This window comes from Podarcis pityusensis (assembly GCF_964106645.2).
Source record: "Podarcis pityusensis genome assembly, chromosome: 2".
NCBI lineage: Eukaryota > Metazoa > Chordata > Lepidosauria > Squamata > Lacertidae > Podarcis > Podarcis pityusensis.
In genome coordinates this window covers 12,465,574-12,492,538 of record NC_138029.1, presented here as the reverse complement: position 1 = coordinate 12,492,538, position 26,965 = coordinate 12,465,574, and the positions used below count along the sequence as shown (strand labels likewise).

General features: G+C 45.3%; 1 protein-coding gene across 1 annotated transcript in view; it reads left to right on the top strand.

The window, feature by feature from the left end:
* Positions 1-4,779: 4,779 nt before the first annotated feature.
* Positions 4,780-26,965, top strand: part of CS (citrate synthase) — a 33,796-nt gene continuing 11,610 nt past the window's right edge. The window contains exons 1-3 of the mRNA XM_080994734.1: positions 4,780-5,036; positions 23,561-23,608; positions 24,732-24,839. Of these exons, the coding sequence (XP_080850860.1) occupies positions 4,983-5,036; positions 23,561-23,608; positions 24,732-24,839 (210 nt within the window). The 5' untranslated portion in view covers positions 4,780-4,982. The remainder of the gene's footprint in view (positions 5,037-23,560; positions 23,609-24,731; positions 24,840-26,965) is intronic.

Genomic DNA, 26,965 nt, shown 5'->3' with positions numbered 1-26,965 from the left:
CTGAATCTCAGAAGCCAGAACAGCAAGAGGGATCGCTGCGCAGCGAAAGCAGAAATCCCTCTTGCTGTTCTGGCTTCTGTGATAGCTGTGCGGCCTGCATTCGCTCCATAAGATGCACACACATTTCCCCTTACTTTTTAGGAGGGAAAAAGTGAGTCTTATAGAGCAAAAAATACGGTAAGTACTTAACCCGAGGTACCACTGTATTGATAATGTAAAATGCTGGTTGAAAGATTTTTATTTAGCAGATAATTAACCTAGACTAGCTGGCTCTTTCCACTGGGCATAGGGGTTGGAGGATCAAAGCTAAAGGAAAATTAGTGGATTTTAGGTGCCCAGAGGGAGGAGATTATCCTACTGTATTGTAATGCTATCAATCAGCACAAGAAGGAGAGGCAAGTTTGCCATGCTGCATTGTTGAAAGGGCAACAGTGGAACTGTACTCCCCTTCTGTGCTCAGTCAAGACATAAAGAAAAATCAGGCTGTGGGAAGAATTGAGGGAGAAGTTTCTGTTTCTTCTGACAGCTGCTAGCAACTATTTGGAAATCATAGAACTTGAGCCAGTATTGCCTCCAAGCTTGGGAGTGAACTTATTCCCTGGTCTAAATCTTAACCTCTGCCACAAATTCGCTCAGATGCAGATTATTATTACCATGTAATGAGCAGCGGTCCCCGAGAGGTTATGAATTGGTTTGGACCCTGGACACTGAGAAGAGTGATTACAGTGGTACCTCGGGTTACATACGCTTCAGGTTACATACGCTTCAGGTTACAGACTCCGCTAACCCAGAAATAGTACCTCAGGTTAAGAACTTTGCTTCAGGATGAGAACAGAAATTGTGCTCCGGTGGCAGCAGGAGGCCCCATTAGCTAAAGTGGTGCTTCAGGTTAAGAACAGTTTCAGGTTAAGAACGGACCTCCAGAATGAATTAAGTACTTAACCCGAGGTACCACTGTATATGTTTGTAGTAACTAGTCAAGAGTCCTAGGACTTCCAGTGTTAGGAAATGGGCAGATGAATGTGATGGAAACTTTGGTGTGCCATGCCAGCTGACTTTAGAGGCTCTGGGTGAATATGACTTTATTAGCTAAGTCCATTCTGTCCTATAATTTTACCCATTGGATAGTGAAATCCAACCAGATGCTATTTAGTCAAGGAAGTGAAGTGAAGCTGTAGTGGTAAGAAAGTTAAGCCTCATCTTTATACATTAAGCTCAATATTATTCTATTAGTCTTATGCTAATTTTTGCTGCAAAGTCTGTATTACTATAAAATGCTTGTTTCGCTTCCGTACAATTCCAATTCACGCAGGGAAGTTGCTCAGAGGTCACAGCTGAAAAAGAACTGATTCATTAACAGGTTTATGCCCAACCTTCCCAACAATGTAGAAAGGTGCACAAAGTAGCCCAAAATTACAAGTGGTGAAACTGTACAAAAAGAAAAGCAGTATACAACTGTGTAAGGTAGAAGAGTAGAGTCAAATCAGCCAATACCAAAAGCTGTATTCAAAAGCCAGGTTTTCACCTAGAAAGACCCCTTTTTTCTTCAAATTTTTATTCTCGACCCTGTTTTCCAATTTCCTCTCGAAAGCCAATTCTTAAATAACGTAAATCTCTTTCTTCCGAAATCTGCTCCCCTGTTTATTCCTCAGACTAGGGCTTTACTTCAAAAACAACAGAGTAGTACTTCAAACAAAACGATCAGTATAAATTTCATTACCTATTATTTTATGGCAGCAAGAGAACTAAATAGGCTGTTTAGTTTGTTTGTTTGTTTGTTTGTTTGTTTGTTATGCTTCTATGAGATACAGCCTCCTGACTTATGTTATGAATACAGCCTGTTTTTGTGTGTGTGTGTGTGTGTGTGTGTGTGTTGCATCCATGGATAACATGGTGAAGAAGAAAAACAAACTGGTAGAAGCAAAACATTTTTTATTTAAGATTAAAACTCAAATAGGGTGTCTTCCTCTACCCCTTCCCTTCCTTAGGAAATTTTAAAAAACTGAATTGTAGGGATTAGTCATCTACATAGACAAATGGACGTAACTCATATCATGAATGACTGGAAGTCCTTGCAGGACTAATTGAAATAGCCTCTGCTGCAATCTGGAAAGAGAATACGACTGTGACCTTTTTGCCCTGGTTCAGCATTGAGGACTCTGCACTCTGGTCACACATCTGCTGCATGAGGGGGCAGCCTGGCCATGATAATAGCAGGATGTGTGCTTTGGGCTTTGCAGCTTCTGGGAGTGTGGTGTTTGAAGCAAATAGAGCAAGTGGCCTAGACAGAGTTCACTGGTCTGATGTTGCTTGCCTGGCTAATGCTAGGCTTTTGTTCTGCAACATCTAATGCAGTGTCACTCTTTACCACCCGCTCTGGTTCTGCTATGTGATAGAATCCAAAATTGTGTCAGAACTAGCATGATGCTTGAGTGATGTCCCTATGCTATTAGTCTATGGGCCAGGGGTCAAAAATGGGATGATCATTACCACCTGGGGTGAATAAATGAAGTAACTTAGCCTAAAATTATCAACCATATTAACCATTTGCAGTGAGTCACCATAAAAATCCCTTAATTACGTGGAAAATTAGGCAAAAACACATAATGCAAATTTGGGCTTTAAGTTTCACAACTTTTGTCCAGTTTAGGTTAAGAGGGCTCAGCCTGACTAGGAAACATATATGTTTCTGTGGGGAAGTGTGTGTGTGTGTTGCAGGGGGAGCATCACTGAGTGGTATAGTCAAATAAATCTTCAAGTAGGGTTAGATACATGAGCAGCAGCAACAACTATTCGGTTATTGTATAGATTGAAAATGGTTGATGTAAAAGGATATGCAGCAAAATAAGGAACAAATAGGAAGCCATGGTGGCATGAGCAGGGAAGTCTCGAGATAGGAGATAACAAAGAAGTTATGTATATTAAATTCTGGAAAATGCATTAAAAAAGACATCAACCCAATTTCTTTCCCCACATTCCCAACTATGACTTCTACCGTATTTTTCGCCCCATAGGACGAACCGGCCCATAGGACGCACCTAGTTTTTTGGGGGGAAATAAAGAAAAAAAAAATTATTTCCCCCCCCCCCAGGTGCGGGGCTGGGGCGGGGGAAGCCCGAGCTTCCCCCGACCCCAGCCCCCAGAACAGGCTGCTATCCGCAAGCCGTGGGAGAGCTGCGCGAAGTTGCGCAGTTCTCCCACGGCTAGCGTACAGCTGCGCGAAGCCCGAAGGTTGGGGCGTGCTGAATTCAGCGCGCCCCAAGCTTCTGGGTGCGGCAAGCTCTCCGCTAGCCGTGGGAGGGGGGGAATAAAGGGGGGGAAATTATTTCCCCCCCCAGGCGTGGTGCGCACCGACCCCTCTCGCTCTCCAGGCTTCAGCGAAAGCCTGCATTCGCCCCATAGGACGCAAACACATTTCCCCTTCATTTTTGGAGGGGGAAAAGTGCGTCCTATAGGGCGAAAAATACAGTATGTCATCCAAATAAATCCTGCCATCCGTAATGACTTTCCTATCCTGTAGGAACAGGGACAAGAATATACAACGACTGGAAACCCAAAATTTGCGAATTTGTTTACAGTTATTCACAGGAGCTTTTGGCAGAAATCGTGTGTATTTTTACCCAAGGGACTCGATGCAACAGGCAACCTTCCCCTGTTTAATGTCTGCTGCCAGGATGATGTTGGAGGAGCAGGTCTTTTTAAAAACAAACAACAACCAGTAAAACATTCTCATTCTAATCCTACTTGCCTCTCATTTTGTCTCGATTTTATGGGTCCACAAGGAACCAGAGAAAAGCTTGGGTGGAGAAATAAAACCACCCTGCTTTCCTCTGGCACAGTGGCCTTGTGCTGCTGCTCCCCTCAGGGTTTTCCTGTGAATCCCTAGACCGCCTTGGGATCTTTGGATGAAAGGCGGTATACAAAATTGATGGCTTGCCTGGTGCAGGGTGAGCCTTACAGCTCATTTCTACTCTGAATCAAGTCCCAATGAGTTCCACGGGATTTTGCTCTCAGGTTTTACATGGAGATAAGGTGGCGCTGTGGGTTAAACCACAGAGCCTAGGACTTGCCGATCAGAAGGTCGGCGGTTTGAATCCCTGCGACGGGGTGAGCTCCTGTTGCTCTGTCCCTGCTCCTGCCAACCTAGCAGTTTGGAAGCACGTCAAAGTGCAAGTAGATAAATAGGTACCGCTCCAGCGGGAAGTTAAATGACGTTTCCGTGCGCTGCTCTGGTTCGCCAGAAGTGGCTTAGTCATGCTGGCCACATGACCCAGAAGCTGTACGCCGGCTCCCTCGGCCAATAAAGCGAGATGAGCGCTGCAACCCCAGAGTCGGCCACGACTGGACCCAATGGTCAGGGGTCCCTTTACCTTTACTAAGCGATGTGGGGCAGTGGGGGGGGGGGAGAAGTTAGGAATAAAGTTAGCCTAAAAGAAGAGCCTTCCAGGATCAGACAAATGCCTATCTAGCTCAGCCAAGCCGCCTACGAAAAGCCCACAAGACTAGCAACACCAAATACTCCCAACCCCTCAGCTGAACCCGCACTAATTTATATATATATGTGTGCAGACGAGGCTACTTCAGACGCTGTCGCCACGCAGATCAGGCGCCTGACTCGGGCGCCTCACTCCCAGGCAGCACCACGCCCTTGCCCGCCCGCGCGCGGACAAGCCCCGCCCCTCCCGCCGCGCCGCCCAATGGCGCCTCGGCGACGTTTATGTTAATAGCCTGGGGGTCCTCCGCCGGGGCCAGGCCCCGCCCCTCCGCTGCTGACGCCGCCGCCGCGTTGTGAGGACCCTGCCGGGCGCAGCCGCTGCCGCTCCTTTCCTCAGGCGTCTGCTGCCGCTCTTCAACCTTGGTCTGGCCTGCTTCCCTTCTCTCCCCCCCCGCCCACCCCCGGACTTCCTCTTCTCCTCGAGGCGGCCGCTGGTTTTCGCCCCTTCGCCGCCGCCGCGTCAGGTTCTCGCCGCTCCTCGCTCGCCATGACCTTGTTGACTGCCAGCAGCAGGGCGGCCGCGCGCCTCTTGGGTGCCAAGGTGAGGTGAAATTCCCTTTCTCGCCTCCCCCGCCGGCCATTTCGCCCTTCCCGGGGCCTCTGACAGGCCGCCCTTAAAGGGCCGCGCCCTCCACGAGACTTGCCCGGAGGCCTCGCGAGGGGTGGGAGGCTGTGTAGCGCGTGTTTGAGTGGTGGGGGTTGCGTCCCAACTCTTGCTAAGGAGCAGCAGCTGGGATCTTCTCGGGATCTTCCGGATCCCTTGGGATCTGCCGTTGCAGTGCGGGGGGGGGGGGTTCGCCTTGCCCTGGTTCTGTGCAACTTGGCTGTTCCCGTATCGGATCCGTCGGGCTTTTAAATCTCAGGGTCGGTGGGTTCGAGCCCCACGCTGGGCAAAAATAAAAAAGATTCCTGTATTGCAGGGGGTTGGGCTAGATGACCCTGGGGGGGGACCCCCCTTCCAGCTCCAATATTATGGGAATTCGTAGGGCGCGGGGTCTCGTAACGCGATTGTAGTGGGAGTGGGGCCTCTGCTGGGTACATCTGTGTCCTTGGGATGGGACTGCCTTATCTACCGCCTTATCCACCGCTCCACTTCCACGTTTCTCTTTCAGAGGACGTTGCGTTAGGTCTAGGCTTGTTGAAAGATGTTCTCTACTTTATTACCCGTTAGGCTGCTGTTTTCCCCTCCCGTATGAAATCTTAAAGGGAAAGGGATCTTTATTGGTGGGGGTGGAGAAAGAGAGAAAGACAACGAAATGGTGAACTGCTGTGGTTGGTTGGTGGGTAAGAGGTAAAAGAAGAAACTGTTGCTGTGTAATATATCCCTTTCTCCTCTCTTCCCATTAAGAGGGTTGACTTCATTTTGAGATTTCCATCATCATATGTTTTGGGAATATCAGGCCTTGGCAATTGCAGACTTGGCTTTTTCCTGTTCACGTGACCTTTGGATGGGAAACTGCTCATTCCCTCTGACAGGGGTGGTTGTATGCTCCCTCCCCAGTTTGGTATCTAGGGGAAAGGTGCAGCAGGCATATTCTGGTTCCTTTTTATAGCAGGTGGATTGAAGCAGCTAAACTGGTGCATGTTGGTGGAAATGTAGCTAAGCTAGGAAACTGTGCCTCCTTTCCCACCTCTTGTGAGATCCCCAGCCCTTATTAAACAACTTGATCACCTTTAAGCTTCTCCTAGGATGCTTAGAGGGCAAAAGGGTCAGCTGTCAAAAGGGTGAAGTTGGGATGGAGTATCCCTTAACATGAGTAATCAACGTCATGCTGCTGGTTGCTAGTTTTTCTTAAAGTGGAAGAAATACTAGCAGTTGTTTCATGGAAGGGAAACAATGCATGAATCTATAAATTAATGTTTGCTGACTGGCTCACACCCCAGCATGGTGGAATGTTGGAAGGGCAAAGTAGGCCTCTAGTCTAATGTATTTGGAAAGTAGTGCAGCTTCCTAGTAAGCATTTTCTTTTCTTTTGCTGCAAGATTGCAGTGATAAAGTTGTGGGATGTATTAGAGGCAACAAACACAACATGCACAGACATCCTGTAACAAGTGATATTTCTTGAAAGCAGTCTCTTTCTATTGGGCTATTTTCCAAGTGCCCATTTTTTCTTCGTGATCTGTGTTCTCCTTTGCTACAGTCTAATTTTCTGCCTTTTATTGAAAGTTCAATATGCTGTTTGCTGTTGTCTTGCTGAAAAGTCTGGCTGTGGCTTTTTCCCTAGGATAAAGGGCCATTTGACAATTTTATTTGAACTCCAGACTCACTATATTCCCTAACCAATCGATTGCAAATGGCTAATCCCAGAGCATTTATTTGGGCTTATTTACCTTTTCCCCATTCCTGACTTCTGCCTGCTCTGTTGCTGTACTTTGACTAAATTTTGATGACTGAGGAAATCTCTTCTGTTTCTGCGTAGTACAGATATGCAGCAGGGCAAGTAGATAGTGAAGTTAAAATTAGGACATACTTAACTTGGGTCTGAAACAAAAGCCAGATGAGCCAGACTTGTAGTGACCCGAGTAAGCTCTTCATCTCTCTGCTCCTAATCCTCTCCCAAATACCTTCCCCCTTTTCCTTTTTATTTTTAGCTTTTTATTTCTCTTTTAATTTTGCTTCTTGTGGTGGTGCCTGTTCTTTCTCTTCAGGGAGTAATTGCATTTCCAGCACTCTTAATTGTATTATGTGGGTGTCTGGAGATTTCAGCTGTCTCTGTGATACTTACAATGCTGGGCTAAAATTGTAGATGTTTGAGCAGGGGGGAGGCAAATTGTGGGTCCTACCTGTGGAGTATTTGTCTTGCTTACAGTGAGTGTAATTATTGGGATGTAGTATTTGGATCTGCTCAAATCTGGTGTGATTGAGAACCACCCTGGATATGCAAGGGTCTCCAGGGATGTGTCTGGCTTCAGTTTCAACCATATACAATATGTGAATGTTTTTCACAAGTGTTGATAACTACAAAGGAGTAATTAATGTTTTATTTATTTATTATTTGTTACATTCATTTCCTCCCAAAGGAACCGAGAGCAAGCATACAGATGACCTAAAATAATAAAATGCTCATCTAAAGAAACACTGCAATAAAACAAAATTTGTGCTTTCTGCTGGTAAAGGTAATAAAAGCTTGGCTCCAATCACTGTTCCCTGAAAGTTCAAACAGGTGGTTTTTTTTAGTGTTGGAAAAAAAATGTGTTGGGGGGCAACTGGACAGTACATTGTAGAAAGGAGCAATTAATGTTTTATTTATTTATTTTTTGTTACATTCATTTCCTCCCAAAGGAGCCCAGAGCAAGCATACAAATAACCTAACATAATAAAATACTCATCTAAAAAAACACTGCAATAAAACAAAATGTGTGCCTTCTGCTGGTAAAGGTAATAAAAGCTTGGCTCCAATCACCGTTCCCTGAAAGTTCAAACAGGTGCTTTTTTAGTGGTGGAAAAAAATGCGTTGGGGGCAACTGCACAGTACATTGTAGAAAGGTGTCACCCTTCCCTTGGTAACTTTCCTTTACAGTATAAGTCTCTGGTCCTATTCATACCTTTGGGAAAGCAGGTATGCACAAAATGTGTGGTGGGATTGAGGTGGGCACTTGCCTACATTGGCAATATAAGCTCTTCATCTTTATGCTCCCAATCCACTATTTCTTCTCCCAGCTGTGTTCCCCTCTTCCTTTTTAATTGCTGTTCTCTTTTTCTGCTGCTTCTTCAAACAATAATTGCCAGTAGCAGGAGAAGGGCTGCCTTATCTTAGTTTTCCATCTGCGATGCCTGTTGCAGCTACGTGACATCAGTTGCTAGCTGCAAAGAGGGGAGCCTGGTCTTCTGTATTTTCTACACTTGTATTGCTTTATCCGAGTTGTGTAAAGGAAGTGCCAAGTTCTTGAGTGTGCTCTTTGGCCGGATATACTTAATTCAACATCAAGTCACAGCATATATGCTGATAGTGTTAGTTCTAGTGATACGTATTCCATGGCCTCAAAAACATTGGGTGGGATACAACTAACTTGTTGGGGGAACCCCAGAACAGCTTTAAAAGTGCATTGGGGGGGGGAGTCCCATTGCATGAGTGGACCTAATTCCTCAAACACTACCCCACTTAGTGGTACATTGAGCAAATTCCACCCACTGTGTGGTTTTTAAAGAGCATGTGTCTCTTGCTTACACATGTTAGACCGTACTTGCCAATAAAATGTCACATTCAGGTTTTAATAGGTACTCTGAGCTGGGATTCTGTAATGGGGATGGCAGAACCTGTTTTCCCCCAAGGATTCTTCTGGTTTACAGGTGAAGAAAGCAAGAGCTTTAGCAGGGTGTAAGCTTGCATTAATGGAGGAAGTAAGCTCTTGTTTGCATAAGGTTTACCTAAGAGTGGTTTCCTTATCTTGTCCTGATTTGTATTTTAAGAGTGTAGGAGAAACTTTGGGTGTGCTTGGGCACAGCCAAGAGCTGTTCTTGTGCAATTAGAAGTACTGTATATAAGATTCAGAGATCCACCCAGCCTCAATCAGCCATACAGAAGTGCACCTTTCTTCTTTCGGAAAGAGATGGTGTGCTGGTTATAATCTCAGCTCTGCTACTGTTCCTGTAAACTCTTTACCAAATACTCTGCCCATCAACAACTCAGTCCACTGCTCTTCTCTTAAAGAATGGGGTTTTGAGTTGAGAGTAGTCTGTTCAGGTGTTTGTATATGACTAACCAAAATACCGTATTTTTTGCCCTATAGGACGCACTTTTTCCCCTCCAAAAATGAAGGGGAAATGTGTGTGCATCCTATGGGGCAAATGCAGGCTTTCGCTGAAGCCTGGAGAGCGAGAGGGGTCGGTGCGCACCGACCCCTCTCGCTCTCCAGGATTCAGGAAGCTCTGCGCAGCCCTTGGGAGCCCGGCACGAAGTCGCACCAGGCTCCCGAGGGCTGCGCGGAGCTGCCTGCAGCCCCAGGCTTCGCGCAGAGCTGCCTGCATTCCGAAGCCTGGGACGCGCTGAAGAGCACGCCCGGGCTACGCGTACCTCTGCGCAAGCCTGGGGAGACCAGCACGACTTCGCGCCGGGCTCCCTAGGCTTGCGGATAGCAGGCTGTTCTGGGGGCTGGGGTCGGGGGAAGCTCGGGCTTCCCCCGCGCCAGCCCCACGCCTGGGGGGGAAATGATTTTTTCCCCTTTATTTCCCCCCCCCCAAAAAAACCTAGGTGCCTCCTGTGGGGCGGTGCGCCCTATGGGGCAAAAAATACGGTATGCTAGGAAGGGAAAGTGTACATGAACACACTAACTAGCTCTGCATTCCGAATCCTGTTGTCCTTTGTGTGTTCTAGGGCAGCAGCCTGCACTTGGGAAACCACTTGCACTTGTTGAGTTCCCATGCATTTTGGAAAACTGGAAAAGCAGGGTTCCAGAACAAAGGGAAGCTTCCATGAGTACAGGAGCCTTCCCTGCTGCAGGCAGATGTATTGGAACACATGGAGAATGATAGACCTGGAGGATGCAAGAGCTAGAGTGTTTGTGCATGCACTTTCATTTTAGTTAGACCTTATTACAAATGCCTGAATAAGTATAATGTGGATCTGCAACTCTGGCAGCCTTGACTGTTTGAAAGAACCCCCTTTCTTTGTTCCTAGGTGTTATGCAGCATTTTCTCTTTTTGGGTGTTCCTTGGAACTCTATGTGGATATTCAGAAGGACAAACAGGTTAATGTGCAGCATAAAGTTCTTGAGGCTAGATAATGGACAGTGAGTGATCAAATAAGTTTGGGAGTCACTACAGTGGTACCTCGGGTTACATATGCTTCAGGTTACACACGCTTCAGGTTGCAGACTCCGCTAACCCAGAAATAGTGCTTCAGGTTAAGAACTTTGCTTCAGGATAAGAACAGAAATTATGCTCCAGCAGCAGAAGGAGGCCCCATTAGCTAAAGTGGTGCTTCAGGTTAAGAACAGTTTCAGATTAAGAACGGACCTCCAGAACGAATTAAGTACTTAACCCAAGGTACCACTGTACAAGGAGCAGTGTTTCAGAGTGGTCTCTTTGATAGCTCAAACTCTGCAGTAGGGACAGTAAGCCTCAAAATGAAACCAGTTCCAAGTCTTCAACTTTGCTTTTGCAGTCTAGCTGCAGGGGCATCAGGACAGATAACCATGACAGACATAACCTTAGTTGGAGACTAAGGATATATCCACACTGGGCCTAAGAAGGAGCCCTCAAAGAGGAAGAAGCCTGCATTGTTGTCACTGGAACTAATAGAGCCCTGATCTCCAGAGCTTTCCACATTAGTTTTAGTGGTGGTTTTTGTCTGTTTAATTCTGTAAGCTACTTTGTGTGTCCAAACACAGGAAAAACAGGGTAAAAATAATAAACGCAAACAACCCCATATCAGTAATTGATAGGATCTCTTTCAGAAAGTATGTGCATGAAAATCCATTGCATATATTTGAGTGTTTGGGCAGAAAGACAGTATATAAATATAGTTAGTACTGTAAATAAGTAAGTAAGTAAGTAAGTAAGTAAGTAAATGAATTCACAGCCATGTTGTGTTAACTTTAAACAAGTTAAGGTGTGTAAAAAGCACAAGATGATGCCAAAACAAACAGGTGCTTGTTGGGGTTTTATATCTTGTAGGAAACTCTCTCTGCTGATTGGCAGTGGGTCTGCTACATGCAGCAGGTCCTTCTCATAACTCCTATTCCATAGTCACAGTTTCGTCCCAAGTCCCTTATGTTACAATTTGGGTCCCCTGAAGGGGCCAGTATTCCTGCTTTTGTCAAATCGACTTGAGTGATGGCCAAAGGAGAATGTGTATCTCAGTTTAATTTGGCACACCTCTAAGAGGAAAAAACGTTTTCTAGTACTATAGGCAAGTGCTGCTTTGAGAAACCTTTGCACGGTTTGGACCTCCCAAGTCAGATGGCATGATTCACGTTTCTTCCATGGTGAGTTATCGTCCCACTGAGTTTTGCTGGCAAGCTGGCCGTTGGCTGGATTGCATCACCCAGATCCTGATAACCAGGTTAAAATGACATGGAGGTGTTTGGCTGGCCTTGCCACCTTAATTGCCCTTATTGTTGGGTGCATACAAGTCAAGCTAAACATCAAGGTCTGTTTAAAGTAGGCTGCATTCACTGAGCCATCTGACAGTGCCTCCAAATGACACGAGTCTGAAATCGGGAACGTTATTAGGATATTCTTTATATGTAGCTTCAGTATCCACACAAGAGAACAATCTAAATCCAGGCTAGCAGTATAGCTGTCCTCCCTAGCTTACAGAAGAAAGCACAGAAAACGTGGTTGCAGAGGTTGGATGCAGCTCCCTCTGGGTCACAGCTTGTTCACTAGTCTGTGCCTGAACAGATTTATATAGGAATCCCTTAATTGGCTCGGACTCCTGCTGGCAGATATAAACTGCCCTCTGCAGAAAGACAGCATTATCTTGGGTGAGATCTTCTGATCTGCTGTCTGTATTCCCGTTGCAAGGGTGGGGTGGGGTTTAACTTCTGAACTTTTCCATTACCTTCCTAGTAGGGATGCATCTAAGCTCTGAGAATTCCTTCCCTTCCAGAACAAAGAACATAGACTTTCCGAAGACCCTTCTGCCTTAGCGGCTGTCTTCTGTCTGTGCATGCCCACTCCACTTAACATACCACTGCTAAAATGCTTTTGAGGAGCCAAACTTGTGGCTGGGCAACCTTTCCTTCTCAGTTATAGGTGGGAAATTGCTTTTATATCACAGCAAAAGCACATAATACACTTCAGGCCGTTCAGCTGTGATATGTCCATTGGTCGTGGAATCTATATGTAATTTGTTTTCTTGGTTTTAAAGAATATGTATGCAAAAACTCCCTCATCCTCCTTGCTTCATAGGGACAGTTTTCAAAACTTTAGAAAGCTCAGCCTAAAACAAGACACAGGAAAAGGACAGTTTCCAGGGTCTATGGGGGGGACCCAGTTTTTTGTCCAGAGTTCTAGTTCTATCTTGACGTTTCTACTGCATTCCCATTCTGTTCTTTTAAGTGTTCTTCCTTTTATTGCTTTAGCATACCAGTCAACGGCAAGCGATGGTCTCTCTAAAGGTATAGCAAACATTTTGATCAAATTAGACCAGCCTTCCTCAACAAGTACCCTATGGAGTACAAATTCTGATCAACTCCAGCCAACATGGCAGATGGCCAAGAGATTATGGGAGTTGTAGTCCAAAACATCTGGAGGGAACTAGGTAGGGGAAATCTGAACTAGACCATTAAAATAAAACAGGTTATTTGATTTATAATATTTATGTCTTGCTTGTCCATTAATAATCCTGAAATGGTTAGGTTTAGTATTGTCATTATTATGTAATAACACAGTTGAGTGCAGGGTTTCTGTTTCCTCAGTGTAAAAACATGTCCCAAGGAAAAAGGCTGCTGTCCTGGCAGTAGTAAAGCATAACCACCTGTCAGTAGTAACCTTATCAAACCCTAGTGTGTTCAACCTAACTGGGGTAGCTCAGTCGGTAGAGCATGAGAATCTTAATCTCTGGGTTGTGGATTTAAGTCCCATGTTGGGCAAATGATTCCTGCATTGCATAGGGTTGAACTAGATGACCCTCTTGGTCCCTTCCAACTCCATAATTCTATGATTCTACGTGAGTTGTTCATTAGTAAATCCTCTGACCCAGCAACTCCATATGCTTCCAGTGATCTGTTTGTTGAAGCTCTAGAAGACAGCCTGTGAAAGCACACAGGGCTCATTATCTTTACTTCTCTACCTCTTGCTCATCCTTTTCTTAGGATGTTTTAAAAAGTAAAATAAACGCGTTTCATATATTACATCTGGTAAGCGACTGCAGTTTCTGAAGCGCAAGGTGAGCAGGTTTTGTCCATGACTTTGCAAAATTCCCTCACAACTGCAATAAATATTCCACAGTACAGTACTTGAAAAGAGGCAGTGAAGGCATTCAAAATTGGAATAAGAAAGATTTCAATTTTCTGGGGGGGGGGAAAATGGTCTCTTATGAAGGCAGAGATTATTTAGGACCTAAGGCTCTTCCTTTGCTTTCTGTTTACGTACTTCCCTTTTTCTGAGTCAGAGCTTTCATGACTCTCATTTCTAAAGCACCAGATGCTTTAGATATTTAGGAAAGAATAGGTCTATTTATTTATTTTTAATACAATGCAATCTTGCTTGAGGCTTTCTTGTTTTCTTTCATTTGTAGAACAAAAAATAAATAAAAATGGCTGCAGTCTTGCTTTTAAGAATACTCTAGATTTCCCTAGGCATAATTTCCTGCTCTGGAAGCTGTTATGGTCATTTGTTCTTAAAGTGACTTACCAAGACACAGTGAATAACACTGGTTTCTTAGTTCTCTTTTTTATTGTTTATGGGCATCCTTAAGAAGGCACAGGTGGCTGCCGAGTAGAAGGCAGATCATTTATCCTCTGCTAATACTTTTTACTAGAAATAGCATACTCCTTTTGTACCTATCCTGCAGGTGTTACTCAATTTCAACTGAAATTAAGCAAAGATTCACTGGTATCAAACTTCAGAAGCTCAACACACTTCCACAGTAATCAGTCCATAAACCAAGTAGTAATATCCAGCACTATAAATAAATCATATCCTGCACTATAAACACATTGAGCATTTAACCACTTGGATGACTCCCAGAAAATGGAGTCTTTTATCTGCCACCTTCCCTCCCAATTCTTGAGTGTGGTGGTTTTCGGTATGCATAGTATTTGTTTTCGTTTTTGAGAGGTATATCACATTGAGAAAGGAACTTGCCTGTGGAGGAGTTTCATGTACGGGGTGGGGAATGGGATCTTGGACTCCTGCATCAATCAAAAGGCAACATTCTGTCCTGAGTACTTGGTTCTACTGAGAACAATGGGAAGAAAGTCTGATATACAGTGGTACCTCGGCTTACAGACACTTCAGGTTACAGACGCTTCAGGTTATAGACTCCACTAACCCAGAAATAGTACCTCAGGTTAAGAACTTTGCTTCAGCATGAGAACATAAATCACGCAGCGGCAGCAGGAGGCCCCATTAGCTGAAGTGGAACCTCAGATTATGAACAGTTTCAGGTTAAGAACGGACCTCCAGAACAAATTAAGTTCTTAACTCAAGGTACCACTGTACTGGCTGTTGGGGGCAAGGAAGCTTCCCCATGCTTTGAAGGGAGAAGGCCCTTCCCCAGCAGAACAGTGCCTCTGGGACCTGAGTCTGCTTTATGCCTTCTCTTTCAACTTAAATTTTAGGGTTCTTCAGTCAAGGAAAAGGGGAACAAATTGGGAGAGCAAAATAATATATGGTTGGTTTTTTTTTTTTTTTTTGCATACTTTATCCTTGAATTCAGCAATGTCAGCTCCTGCTGGTACAGTAGTACCTCGGATTACATACGCTTCAGGTTACAGACTCCGCTAACCCAGAAATAGTGCTTCAGGTTAAGAACTTTGCTTCAGGATAAGAACAGAAATCGTGCTCCGGCGGTGCGGCGGCAGTAGGAGGCCCCATTAGCTAAAGTGGTCTTCAGGTTAAGAACAGGGCCTCTGGAACAAATTAAGTACTTAACCCGAGGTACCACTGTATACTGAAAGAGAGAGAACATGCATAAGAGCTGGAAACCACACAATGGAAAAAACAAAAACAAAGATCAGTCTTATTAATAAAAATAATCAGATGGCAACTGTAGTACCTTACTGACATAATACAGTTGGCTTGCACAATGGCTTTCAGATGATTCACGAAAATTAATCCCTAGCCAAAGACTGCAGCCCCAAGTTGGACAAAGGAAAGTGGAGCCACAGAAGAGGCAGAGAGCTAGCAAAGAAATATCATGATGCAGTTAAGATGACACCTTGTGGTACAAACAGTTCTCCTTTTGGTGGACTTCTTGTAATATACGCAGTCCTTCCATGTAGTGATATCAGACTTGACTGTGCAATGCTGTCAGGTGGAGACTAACATAGGCATGTCATTATATTGTGTGGTTTTCCTGAACCCCAGAAATGTCTTATTCTGCTGATAGCTGAAGTGTCTGCTCTTTCACCGTCACCCCTTTCAAATGTGTAAATACCAGAGTTCTCATGGATTTATAAGTTCTCCAGAGACTTGAGTACTTTTCCAGCTCTCCATTTGCACTTTGACTAGATGTTTCTTTCCTAGTCAAACAATAGCTTGTGAAAGAAACTCATTCCTTATTCTCGGATTGCTTATCCTCAGAATTCAGCAGTGTTTACCAGAGCATTTCTGACTGAGTGCGTACAGCAATGTATGTCTAGCCTCCCCTGGTGCAACTCAACACAGACTATAACTCTAAGTTAGTGGCTGGGGCAATCCAATCAGATGGGTGTGGTACAAATAATAAATTATTATTATTAACTTTGGGAGAGAGGTTACAAATATGACAGGCTCCTTGGCTCACTCTAAAGTCTGACAGGATCCTGTCACATTTATTAATATTAGTTTTGTATTCTGTATTTTGTTAACTGGTGGCTGACAGGCAATTGCACTCATGATTTGAATAGAACCATGATCCTTCAGACAGTGTTAGAAACTGGGATGGAAAAGCTAGGAGCCAAATGGCTTCTGAGACCTGGGTTGTGGGCACCAAAACAGAATGTATAGTCGCCACTGGGGGGTCAGCAACACTTTTTATTTCTTACTTTGATAAGCATAATATGCAATTCACATAAGTGACACGTTGTTAATATCACATTTTTAGCAGAAATTGTTAATACATGTTTAATTTGGTTGTGATAATAAACATATTGGTACCATACTTCAGTTTTCGAAACGCTTTGCTTTTTATTATTAAGTAAAGGTAAAGGGACCCCTGACCATTAGGTCCAGTCGTGGCCGACTCTGGGGTTGCGGTGCTCATCTCGCTTTATTGGCCGAGGAAGCCGGCGTACAGCTTCCGGGTCATGTGGCCAGCATGACTAAGCCGCTTCTGGCGAACCAGAGCAGCGCACGGAAACGGCGTTTACCTTCCCGCCGGAGCGGTACCTATTTATCTACTTGCACTTTGACGTGCTTTCGAACTGCTAGGTTGGCAGGAGCAGGGACCGAGCAACGGGAGCTCACCCCGTCGCAGGGATTCAAACCGCCGACCTTCTGATCGGCAAGTCCTAGGCTCTGTGGTTTAACCCACAGTTTCACCCACGTCCCAATCCTTAACATATTGTCTATCCTTAACATATCCTTCCAAGTATTCAAAGCACATACATTTCAGTAATCCTTGAGTGTCAGCCAGGCGCAAAAAATGGCACCCAGACTTTTTGAGGTGCTTGCAAATGGAGAATCTTTAGGCACAAAATGTGCTCTGCGCCCTGCTAATTTCAAACCCTGCCTGCAGATGTTGATTCCAGCTCTTATCAGCCCCATCTAGCATGGCCAGTGGTCAATGCAACATCTGGAGGGCCAGTGATCCCTGATCTACTGCAGGCATGTACTATAAAATATTTTCACCTTTCTCTCAAGCTTATTGTGCAATGGATCTGTATAGTTCTTTTAGAAGATGCAAAATCCGAGTCTGACAGTCATTGGAGACACTGTATATGTTGTGGCAGAAAAGCAGTGGCAATTCTTATGTGCCATGTTGTCGGCTATTTAAATACCTGGTGGGTTGTTGTTTTTTAAGCCCAAATGCCTGTAGTTTTAGACTCATACAAATGTGTATTACACTCAGAAGACTTTGGTATAATAGATTTTTAAAATTTAAAATCCCTATTAAATATCAGGTTTGTGTTTTTATTTAAAGCAGCTGAAGCCACAGTGATTGAAGTTGGTTGTAAGAAAAGATGCTGCTTTATTGTTCCCAGAAGTTTATTAGACAGGCTTCTTGATCCATCAGGAACGCAGTGAGTTCCAAAGGGTTGTGATATCCTCAAAGTGTCCTGTTCTTCTCTCTCACACACATACACAGAAAATCAGCACTGTCAGATTTAGCAGCGTTTCTTTATCTTGCAAAAGCAAAATGTTGCCTGCAGATTATAATAACCCACTTCCTTGCCAGCCCACTTGCCTAGGTAACTACGTTAACCACATGTGTTTCAAAATATGAGACACAGCTTTTACTTTCCCAGGTTAGTGGCTATTTGCAAGCCTGCTCCTGTTAAAGGGGAGCGGGTGTAGCTAAGGTTAAAAATTTCACAAACTAATTTGAAACATTATAGACAACAGACTAGAGAATCCAAGTGTACCAGTTGTATAGCAAAATACAGTTTTATAAGATTCCCATTTGCGAACTCCCATTACAGTACTCTTGCATTCTTCACAGGACATGAATTTCTCTCTTGTTGAGGAACAACTGTGACTGTGTGCAGTCCTCTTAATCCCTTAAATAGCAGGGTTCAGCCTCCTCCCTGTAAATGTTGCAAGAAATTACCATCTTCAGCTTGTCTTATGTGAATGTTTTTTCCCCTCCTTCTCAGCCTCCTCCTAATCAAGAGTTGTCCCAAGATAGTTCTCTAGGTCCAGAGTGGAGAAGGGATGTTTGTTGCTTAGATACGGCTCTGGGAACCACACCATTCGCCCCAAAGCATCCTGCTGTTTACTTTTAATAGTGACCAAGCTTTTGCTGATTTGCTCTGGAGGGTAAAGCTGTTGCAAGTTAAAGCTTTCAGTGTACTGATTTTTGGCAGTAGCCTGGATCCTGAATGTCGCTCCAAAGGAACATAGTTTTGCCGGAAGCTGCTGCCTTTGTTTACCCTGGATTATGTAGGGTGACTTTGGAAGAACTGTGGTGACACTGCTTGGTGGAGCTGTGGTAGCACTCCTTCTGTTCCATGAGGCTTTATGTGCCAGGTCTGTGTTCAATGGGCCTGGCCACAAGCAGCCTCTGCGGTGGAGTACCTGTCCTCAGTCGCAGAGGAGCGCATGTTGAGCCAAGGAACTCAGTTGCTGCTGCGTGGCCTGTCCTGGAAGATAGGCAGGCAGGTATGCGCTGCTCAGAAGGCATTAAAAGCATGAAAGAGGTAAGCCGGGAGCCAAAAAAGGAGTTCAAAGGATGCTCAGAGGACACTTTCACAAGTGAAGAGCAAGTCAGCTGGGGGTTGGGAAAGTCTTGTCAGTAGTGCCCAGGGGACCGTTCATTGGAAACTGGCAGCTTGCAACTTGGCTAAATTCCTAGACTACATTGCTTTATTTTTCCTACTCAGTAGCGGGCTCCGAACATAGGAATCTTCCTTATATGGAGTCACACCATTGGTTTGTCTAGTTCAGTATTGTCCGCACTGACTGTCACTGGCTCTCCAGGGTTTTGGGCAAGAGTCTTTTCCCAGCCCTAACTGGAAATGGCAGGGATTGAAACAGACCTGCTTGCAGAACATGTGCTCTACCGTTGAGCTATAGTCCTTTCCTATAGAGTCCTATGCCATAGTGCCATAAAGTCCTGACCTTTCTCAGAAGTCAGGAGGTGCCATCGGTTTTACAGATGTAGGATATGTGTGTGGACTTTTGGTGTTCTGTGTTGCCCCAAAAGCAAATCTAGAAATACACACACACACACGCAAAAGGCACTTAATGCAATATTCTCCAGGCCAAAGGCTTTCTGTCAAATTGGCAGTGCTGCCAGTTATTAAATCTACTTTCAGTATTGCTGTGGCTCTGGTTCCATGCTTATGTGCATTGAACTGATGCCACCGGACCTGATTGATAAGCTACCGTAATTGGTTTTAAGAAACCTCCATCTTGATGTAATCTTAGAGTCTTGCTGAGTCTTCCTGATTTCTCTCTGAAAACACTTTTCCTGTCAGCAGAATGTGCTCAGCTGAGGCATAGGTTGCCCGAGTTCCGATACAGAAAGTGCTCTCGGAAATCTCTTTGGCTCGTGTCCTGTCCGTGTCTGATAGGACCTGTCCCTTGGCTTTTGGCTGCCTCTCAAATTTGTTGGAATTTGTTTATTCCAAATACTTCATGACAGAGGGACAAAAGAATCATCAGTGATCTGGACTGTTTGTTCTACTGTACAGTAGAAAGCTTCCTGTCTGGCTGTAATCATATGAGGATGGCGGGATTAGGTTTTTTTAGTGTAAGGCTTCTGTGAGAAGGGGGGGGAAAGGAAGTCTCCTTCTTTGCCAGCTCTCTTGCTTCTGCTTCCTGTCTGCCATATTCCATGAACCCCACCCCTCCTTCCTCTCTGCTACCGGGACTGGTTTGCAATGAAGACAAGAATCCCCAACCTAGAGCGTCAGATCTGATCCATTGAGCAGGTACACTCCAGATGTTGTTGGGAGTATAACTTCCATCATCCCTGACCATTGGTCATGCTGTCTGGGGCTGATGGGAGTTGTAGTCCAGCATCATCTGGAGAGCACCATGTTAGTTATGCCTGCATTAGGTCGAAAGGAGGTTTGCATAATTTACCTAATTCTGCTCCCCACCCTCTAAAGAGGGTTTTTGCCAAATTCTAGCTTTTGGTTTGTTGTAAACCTAGCCCTGGGATGCGGGTGGCGCTGTGGGTTAAACCACAGAGCCTAGGACTTGCTGATCAGAAGGTTGGCGGTTCGAATCCCCGCGACGGGGTGAGCTCCCGTTGCTCAGTCCCTGCTCCTGCCAACCTAGCAGTTCGAAAGCACATCAACGTGCAAGTAGATAAATAGGTACCACTCTGGCGGGAAGGTAAACTGTGTTTCCGTGCGCTGCTCTGGTTTGCCAGAAGCGGCTTAGTCATGCTGGCCACATGACCCGGAAGCTGTAGGTCACGACTGGACCTAATGGTCAGGGGTCCCTTTACCTTTACCTTTAAACCTAGCCCTAGCACTTTAAAGGGGGCCTGTACATGCACATGTGGAAATCTCCTTCCCAGGCTTTGTCAATAGTAGCATGCACCTTTCCCCATCAGGTGCCCCATCAGGTAGGTTGGTGTTCTGTGTATTGGAACACTTTATCCCAAGTTTTACAGGCCACCTGGGGGAAGCTGAGTGCATTTGAGTGCAAGAAAGTAGAAGCATTCCTTCTTGCAAAGGCAAACTGTACTGAGACAGCTCCTGTGTGTGTTCTGTCACTTGAGATGTGTTAAGTCAGCTGTTAGCTATATCATATGCTTACCTTGCAATTAGTTTCTCTTGCTGTTCCACTGCTGAGTACCACTTGCAGCCATTGCTTCCTATATGATTGCCTGTTTCTCTGCATCTTCTGTTATTGTAGGGGATGGGGCTTTAAGAATGGGAAGGGGGAAATGGCTTGGGACTGGAGAGGGTGCCTTTGCTCATCTAAAGCTTTTATCCTAAGATTAGACATAAACGGTAAGCAAAAGTATGGATATTTGGGACTTCTTTTCAAGTTGGTCACATACAAAATATTCTAAAGCACTTAAAAAAGAGAGTAACTGTGAACATGACAAAAGCAATGCAACAGCAATACAACAGAAAAGCAAACATGTTCCTCAGGCACCTTGGAGAACGTTTTCAAAAGCAGGCATTGCATGCTGGCGTAAAGAGCGTCAACTCAAGGGAGGGAGTTCCACAGGGTGGTTGCCACAACAGAAACAGACCTGCTTTGAGAAAAGATCTTACTCTGCATGCTCTTCATGCTTTCCAAAGGAAAAGGTTTGCAGAGCAATGCTTTCTCAGATGATCTCAACCAGTGGGAAGGCACAGTATGGTACTCATTGTGCAGGGAACTGCTTCTTGAATTCCTCTGCTCACCCCCACCCCCAGCATGCAGTTTCCTTGTCTTCAATTATCAACCCTTGCTTGTGTTTGGTAGCTTTTGAGAAGCTGAGATTGGAAGGTGCTCCCTTTGGGTAATGCATACCTGGGATGTATCCAACTGCTTATGAAGTTTAAGTGTGTTGGGCCAAAAACGTGGACTATAGTTGGGGGGGGGGGTGTCCTTGTTTATGTTGCTCATATATGCAACCTTCTGCAGTACTGCTTGTAACTGGGGTTGTTCGCAAGGGAGGCTTAATCTTAAAAATTGAAAGATTATGATTGGGGCTGTGCATACTTTTTTTTAAAAAAAAAAACCTAGGAAAAAAATCTGAATACAGTACTATAATGACCAAAATTATGCAAGGGGTGGGAAGCTGAATTTGGTTGCCTGTATAACAGATACAGATTCAACCAACTTTCACCCGTCTCTTTTGTATGCATAATTTTGTTTCTGTGCCTGCATAGTGCCACAGAACACAACTTTGGATATGGCATGTGACCTGTGAGCAGTTTTGGGGTAAGGGTGTTGGTGAACATTTCCAAGCGTTAATATTTAACTTTTTTTAGTCAAAGTTCTGCTGTTGAATGATGAAATTAGAGTCTTCACTTCACCAAAGTCCTTTTGGGCAATATTATTATAACCCACGTGGTGGTCTGTTAAATGCAGACAATGCTTGTGTCTAACACTGTCTGTGTCAACCCTTTGGCTCTGTAATTCTCATCTTAGCACATATTAACAGGTTGGAAACTCAGCAACTTGCAGGTATCCAATGCTGCTAAACCAGCAAGATTGCCGGACTGTGAAACTGTAGCGCACTTCTGCTTACCCTCCCTGGTGTACGTGACTCATGATGAGCACTTGCTAAATGGAGTCTTGACCAAAACTCTTAGGCAGCTGATGCCAGGCATCCTACGTTTGCAGGATACAAAAAACAGTAGAAATTGGAAGCTGTAGGCATGGGGACATAATGTGTGTGGGAGAGAAGGGGGCGGGGAGAATACAATTAAAACAACAAAGAAAGTAGAGCCTACTATTTGAAATTTCAGTATTGCTTCACCATAAGACTCCTGCCTTGGTTTTAGCATTATCACTCAGCAGAAGTATAAAAAACTCGGTTCCTGAACCTAACAACAACAACAACAACAACAACAAAATCATCTAAAACACATTTGTTTGATTCTCTGCAAAGAATGCACTTCTGTATTGGTGGTAGGAGCTATAAGGAAACTCCCAAGTATTTCAAAATGTTCTTCCCTAGTGCTGTAGTGAAAATACTGACCTATGATGGCAGACACTGCAGATGGTGACAGCAGCCACGAAATTAAAAGACGCCTGCTTCTTGGGAGAAAAGCAATGACAAACCTAGACAGCATCTTAAAAAGCAGACACATCACCTTGCCAACAAAGGTCCGGATAGTTAAAGCTATGGTTTTCCCAGTAGTGATGTAGGAAGTGAGAGCTGGACCATAAAGAAGGCTGATCGCCGAAGAATTGATGCTTTTGAATTATGGTGCTGGAGGAGACTCTTGAGAGTCCCATGGACTGCAAGAAGATCAAACCTATCCATTCTGAAGGAAATCAGCCCTGAGTGCTCACTGGAAGGACAGATCCTGAAGCTGAGGCTCCAATACTTTGGCCACCTCATGAGAAGAGAAGACTCCCTGGAAAAGACCCTGATGCTGGGAAAGATTGAGGGCACAAGGAGAAGGGGACGAGAGAGGACGAGATAGTTGGACAGTGTTCTCGAAGCTACCAGCATGAGTTTGACCAAACTGTGGGAGGCAGTGGAAGACAGGAGTGCCTGGCGTGCTGTGGTCCATGGGGTCACGAAGAGTCGGACATGACTAAACGACTAAACAACGACACAATGATGGCAGACTTCACATGTGTGACATTGTCAAGCAGAGGCGCCAAGTTGAGCAGAAAATTGGAAGGGAGCCGATGACACACACACAACATAGGCATGTTGCAGGGACTCCAGGAGGAGCCAGGGGGTGGAGCTGAACGTGATGGCAGCATGGCTTCAGTGATTGGTGGCTCCTCCTCTCTGGCACTCAGCATCCTCCTCCCCTTCCTGCCACCACCAGCCAGGAGCTGCTTCCCCTCATCCTTCCCGTCCGTGGCAGCAGCAGCAGGCGGAGCTACCAGCCACTGAAACCACTCCACTCTCAGCCTCCTCCATCCCCTGATTGTTCTCAAATATTTTATCGGGGGACCAGAAGGGACCTGTGCCCCTTAGAGTTGACGCCTTTGTTGTCAAGAGAGTCTCTTTATAATCAAGGGACTGAGGTGTATTTGCAAGTCAGGTGTTAAATGGGAGTGAAAGGCCATGGGGTGGTGGTGGGGAATCTGCTTGGGATGCATGTGAGGTTATTGGTGGTCTGCCCACTTGTAAAGAAAGTGTTTTCAGTTGTTGTCTCTTTTCTCCCTTGCAGAACTCATCATGTATCATTTTTGCTGCCAGACATGCCAGTGCTTCTACGGTAAGCAGTTCTTTTTCATTACTTGTGGGTTGTTCGGGGGAGATGAGTTTGGGTGCTCTGGACCCTGGCTGCACCCTGTACTGCTGGGAAGAGAGTGCTGTTGTGCTCAGGTCCCGCTTACAAATTTCCCATTGTTATCTCATTGGACGGGGATGCGGGTGGCATTGTGGGTTAAACCACAGAGCCTAGGGCTTGCTGATCAGAAGGTCGGCGGTTCGAATCCCCGCGACGGGGTGAGCTCCTGTTGCTCGGTCCCTGTTCCTGCCAACCTAGCAGTTCGAAAGCATGTCAAAGTGCAAGTAGATAAATAGGTACCGCTCCGGCGGGAAGGTAAATGGCGTTTCCGTGTGCTGCTCTGGTTCTCTAGAAGCAGCTTAGTCATGCTGGCCACATGACCCAGAAGCTGTACGCCGGCTCCCTTGGCCAATAAAGTGAGATGAGCACCGCAACCCCAGAGTTGGTCACGACTGGACCTAATGGTCAGGGGTCCCTTTACCTTTACCTTATCTCATTGGACATTGTGAGAACAGGATTCTGGTCTAGTTGGACCTTTGACCTGATCCAGCAGGACTTTCCCTATGTTCTAGTGCAGGGGTCGGCAAAGCTTTTGTGGGTTGGGCCGGTTCATTGTCCTGCAGACGCCGCGGTGGGCCGGAGTGTGCACGCATGCGCAAACACTATTTCTGGCACTCCTTCTGGCGCTGAGGCGGCGGGTGCCTCTTCCCATTGGCTGCAGGAGCTTCCTGCAGCCAATGGGAAGCTGGCCAGCGTCGCAGAAGGCGGTCCCTGCTCTGCTCTGCGCCTGTTTAGCATGGCGCATGGGAGCCAACCGAGTGGGCGGCAGGGGTCCATGGGCCGGTTAAATGACCCCCATGGGCTGCTTGTGGCCCATGGGCCTTAGGTTGCCGGCCCCTGTTCTAGTGTTTGCCCCAGGAAAATGTCCATAAGGCATACTGCCTGGCTAGTGACTCACTTTGTCATTTGTACTTGAGAGAATGCAATCCGTGCTGGATTTATTAATTCTCACCCACTCTTTATTCTACCCCATGTCTCTTGCAGTACTAGGTTACTGGCATTTTCTTAACTTTGTGTGTAAGATCTGGCTGCACTTTTTTGTTTCCAGAACCTGAAAGATGTTCTTGCAAACATGATACCTAAGGAGCAATCAAGACTTAAAAGCTTCAGGCAACAATATGGCAGCACAGTCATTGGTCAGATCACTGTGGATATGGTAAGTTCTTCCGGTGTCATCGTTGTAGTAGAATATCCGAGACATTGTATCCTGCAGGAAATTCCATCTCTACCTGCAGGCTGCTACCAGTCTAAAGGAGTAAGTTGCAAAGAAGCCCCTGTGCTGTGCTACTTTTAGGCATTTTGTCCCCTGGTAAAATGTCTGGAGTAGGGGCTGGGCAATATCTGGTTTTCAATATCACCAGCTAAACATTGTGATATACTGATATATCACGATGTCTGAAATAAGGATGGAGCTATGTAGAGGCATTGGCTGGCTTCACTGTTTTCCCTGCATCATGATTTTTGCATAGTGCATGCACAAACACCATGATTCACGATATATTGCTAGGTCAAAAATTATGAAGCTGATATCATAATACAGACTTCAAACCAGTGTTGGATGATATATCAATATATTGCCCGGTCCTAACCTGGAGAGAGGTGGTGAAGCGTGGCCTGGAAAGTTTCACAGATGATGACTTCTTTAGTCAAGCCAATAACATGGGGTAGGATTCAACTAGGTTGCTGTGTGCACAGAGCAGAGGTCTGCTTCTGCAACAGGATTTCAACCCCATCTTCTCCCTGTGCCCTCTAAATCTGCTCTGGATGGTTAGGGGAACCCCTCAGTACAGCTTTAAGGGGGTGCACAGGGAGGAGAGGGGGGAGAGTCAAGTTGCATGAGTGGGCCCCATTGTGAGCACGCGTACCTCACTTAGGACTGCATTGAATTCCACCCATGAGACTTAGGGCATGGCAAAGCATCAGCAGGGTTTGAGGATATTAGTGACACTAGAGCACTTTTTAAAGGAGGAGGAGGAAGAGGAGAGGAGGAAGAACAGTCGGTGAATAAAGGGATATGGGTCAAAGACAAGATGCATGTTCTGGTGACAACTCCAGAATAAGCTCTTGGCATCTCAGGCTAAAGGCTGTCAAGAAACAGAACTAGAAATGACCTCTGCCTGGGACCTTGAAGAACTGCTGTCAGTTTGAGTAGATAGTACATGGTTTAAATACACGAATGGTCTACTTCAGGCATGGCTATCTGGCCCCCTGTGGCAGTTTATTTCCCAGGATAAAATCCTAAAAAACCTAAAAAAAACCCTCAACAACTTTGTTCGGCCCTCATGGCCCTTCACTTTATCAAATCTGGCCCTCTTTGCAAAAAGTTTGGATACCACTGATCTACTTCATTTCTCAAGTAGCCATGTTTTTATTATGAAAGCAATTGAATATTTGTTGTTGAGCTCCTGTGTTAGCCTTCTGAGTTTGAAGTGAGGCACAGTGAGCATGGAGCCTCCTAGTGCAGTGGTCCAAATTGTGAATACACGTACTCACTGCAAAAAAAGGGTGACACTTACTGTAACAACTTCATGGTGAGTAGCGGCACCTATTCTAGAAAAAAATCACTGGACACAAGGGTTGGCAACTCTGCCTCAAAGCTGTGGTAACTCCTAGATCAGAGCTTTTCAAACTTTGCATGTTGGTGACACACTTTTTAGACGTGCATCATTTCGCGACAGTTTTACTAGCAAACTGGAGGTTAAACAAACGTCTTATAAGAGATAACGGACACCTATTGTGCGACACACCTACACACTGCAGCCAACACACTAACTTGTTGCAACACACAGTTTGGAAAGCTCTGTCCTAGATGATGCAGCCCTTGTGAGCAAGTCTGGAGGGCTTCATTCCTAGCCCCTTGCAAGGTAGCTGACATAAAAGTAACATTTCGTTAAGAGAAAATGCCAAAGAGAGCCCAACTGCCGTTAAAGCAATGAGGTCACATTACTAGTTCATTGTTTGCGGTACCAAGGCTTTCTCCAGTGTTTAGATGCCAAATCAGCTTCCTGGTTATACTAGTCTCTAAGCAGTGCTGATTAGTATCTCCTGCTTTGTTTCTGAATCTGAAGTTCATTTAATTAATTGTTTGCGAAGTGGTGCCTCCTCCAGCTTTGGTGCACAGTAGCAAGGTTTTCTGGGTGCCAGCTGGAAAGCTGAGCCTTGACGGTTGTTGAAAAGGACTCTGTTCTTCAGTCTGGTTTTTGAGGCCATTGACAAAAGGGGAAGAAGTATTTAAGCCAGAGCCAAGGTTATAAGAGATTTGCCACTATGCTTCCTGGTCTC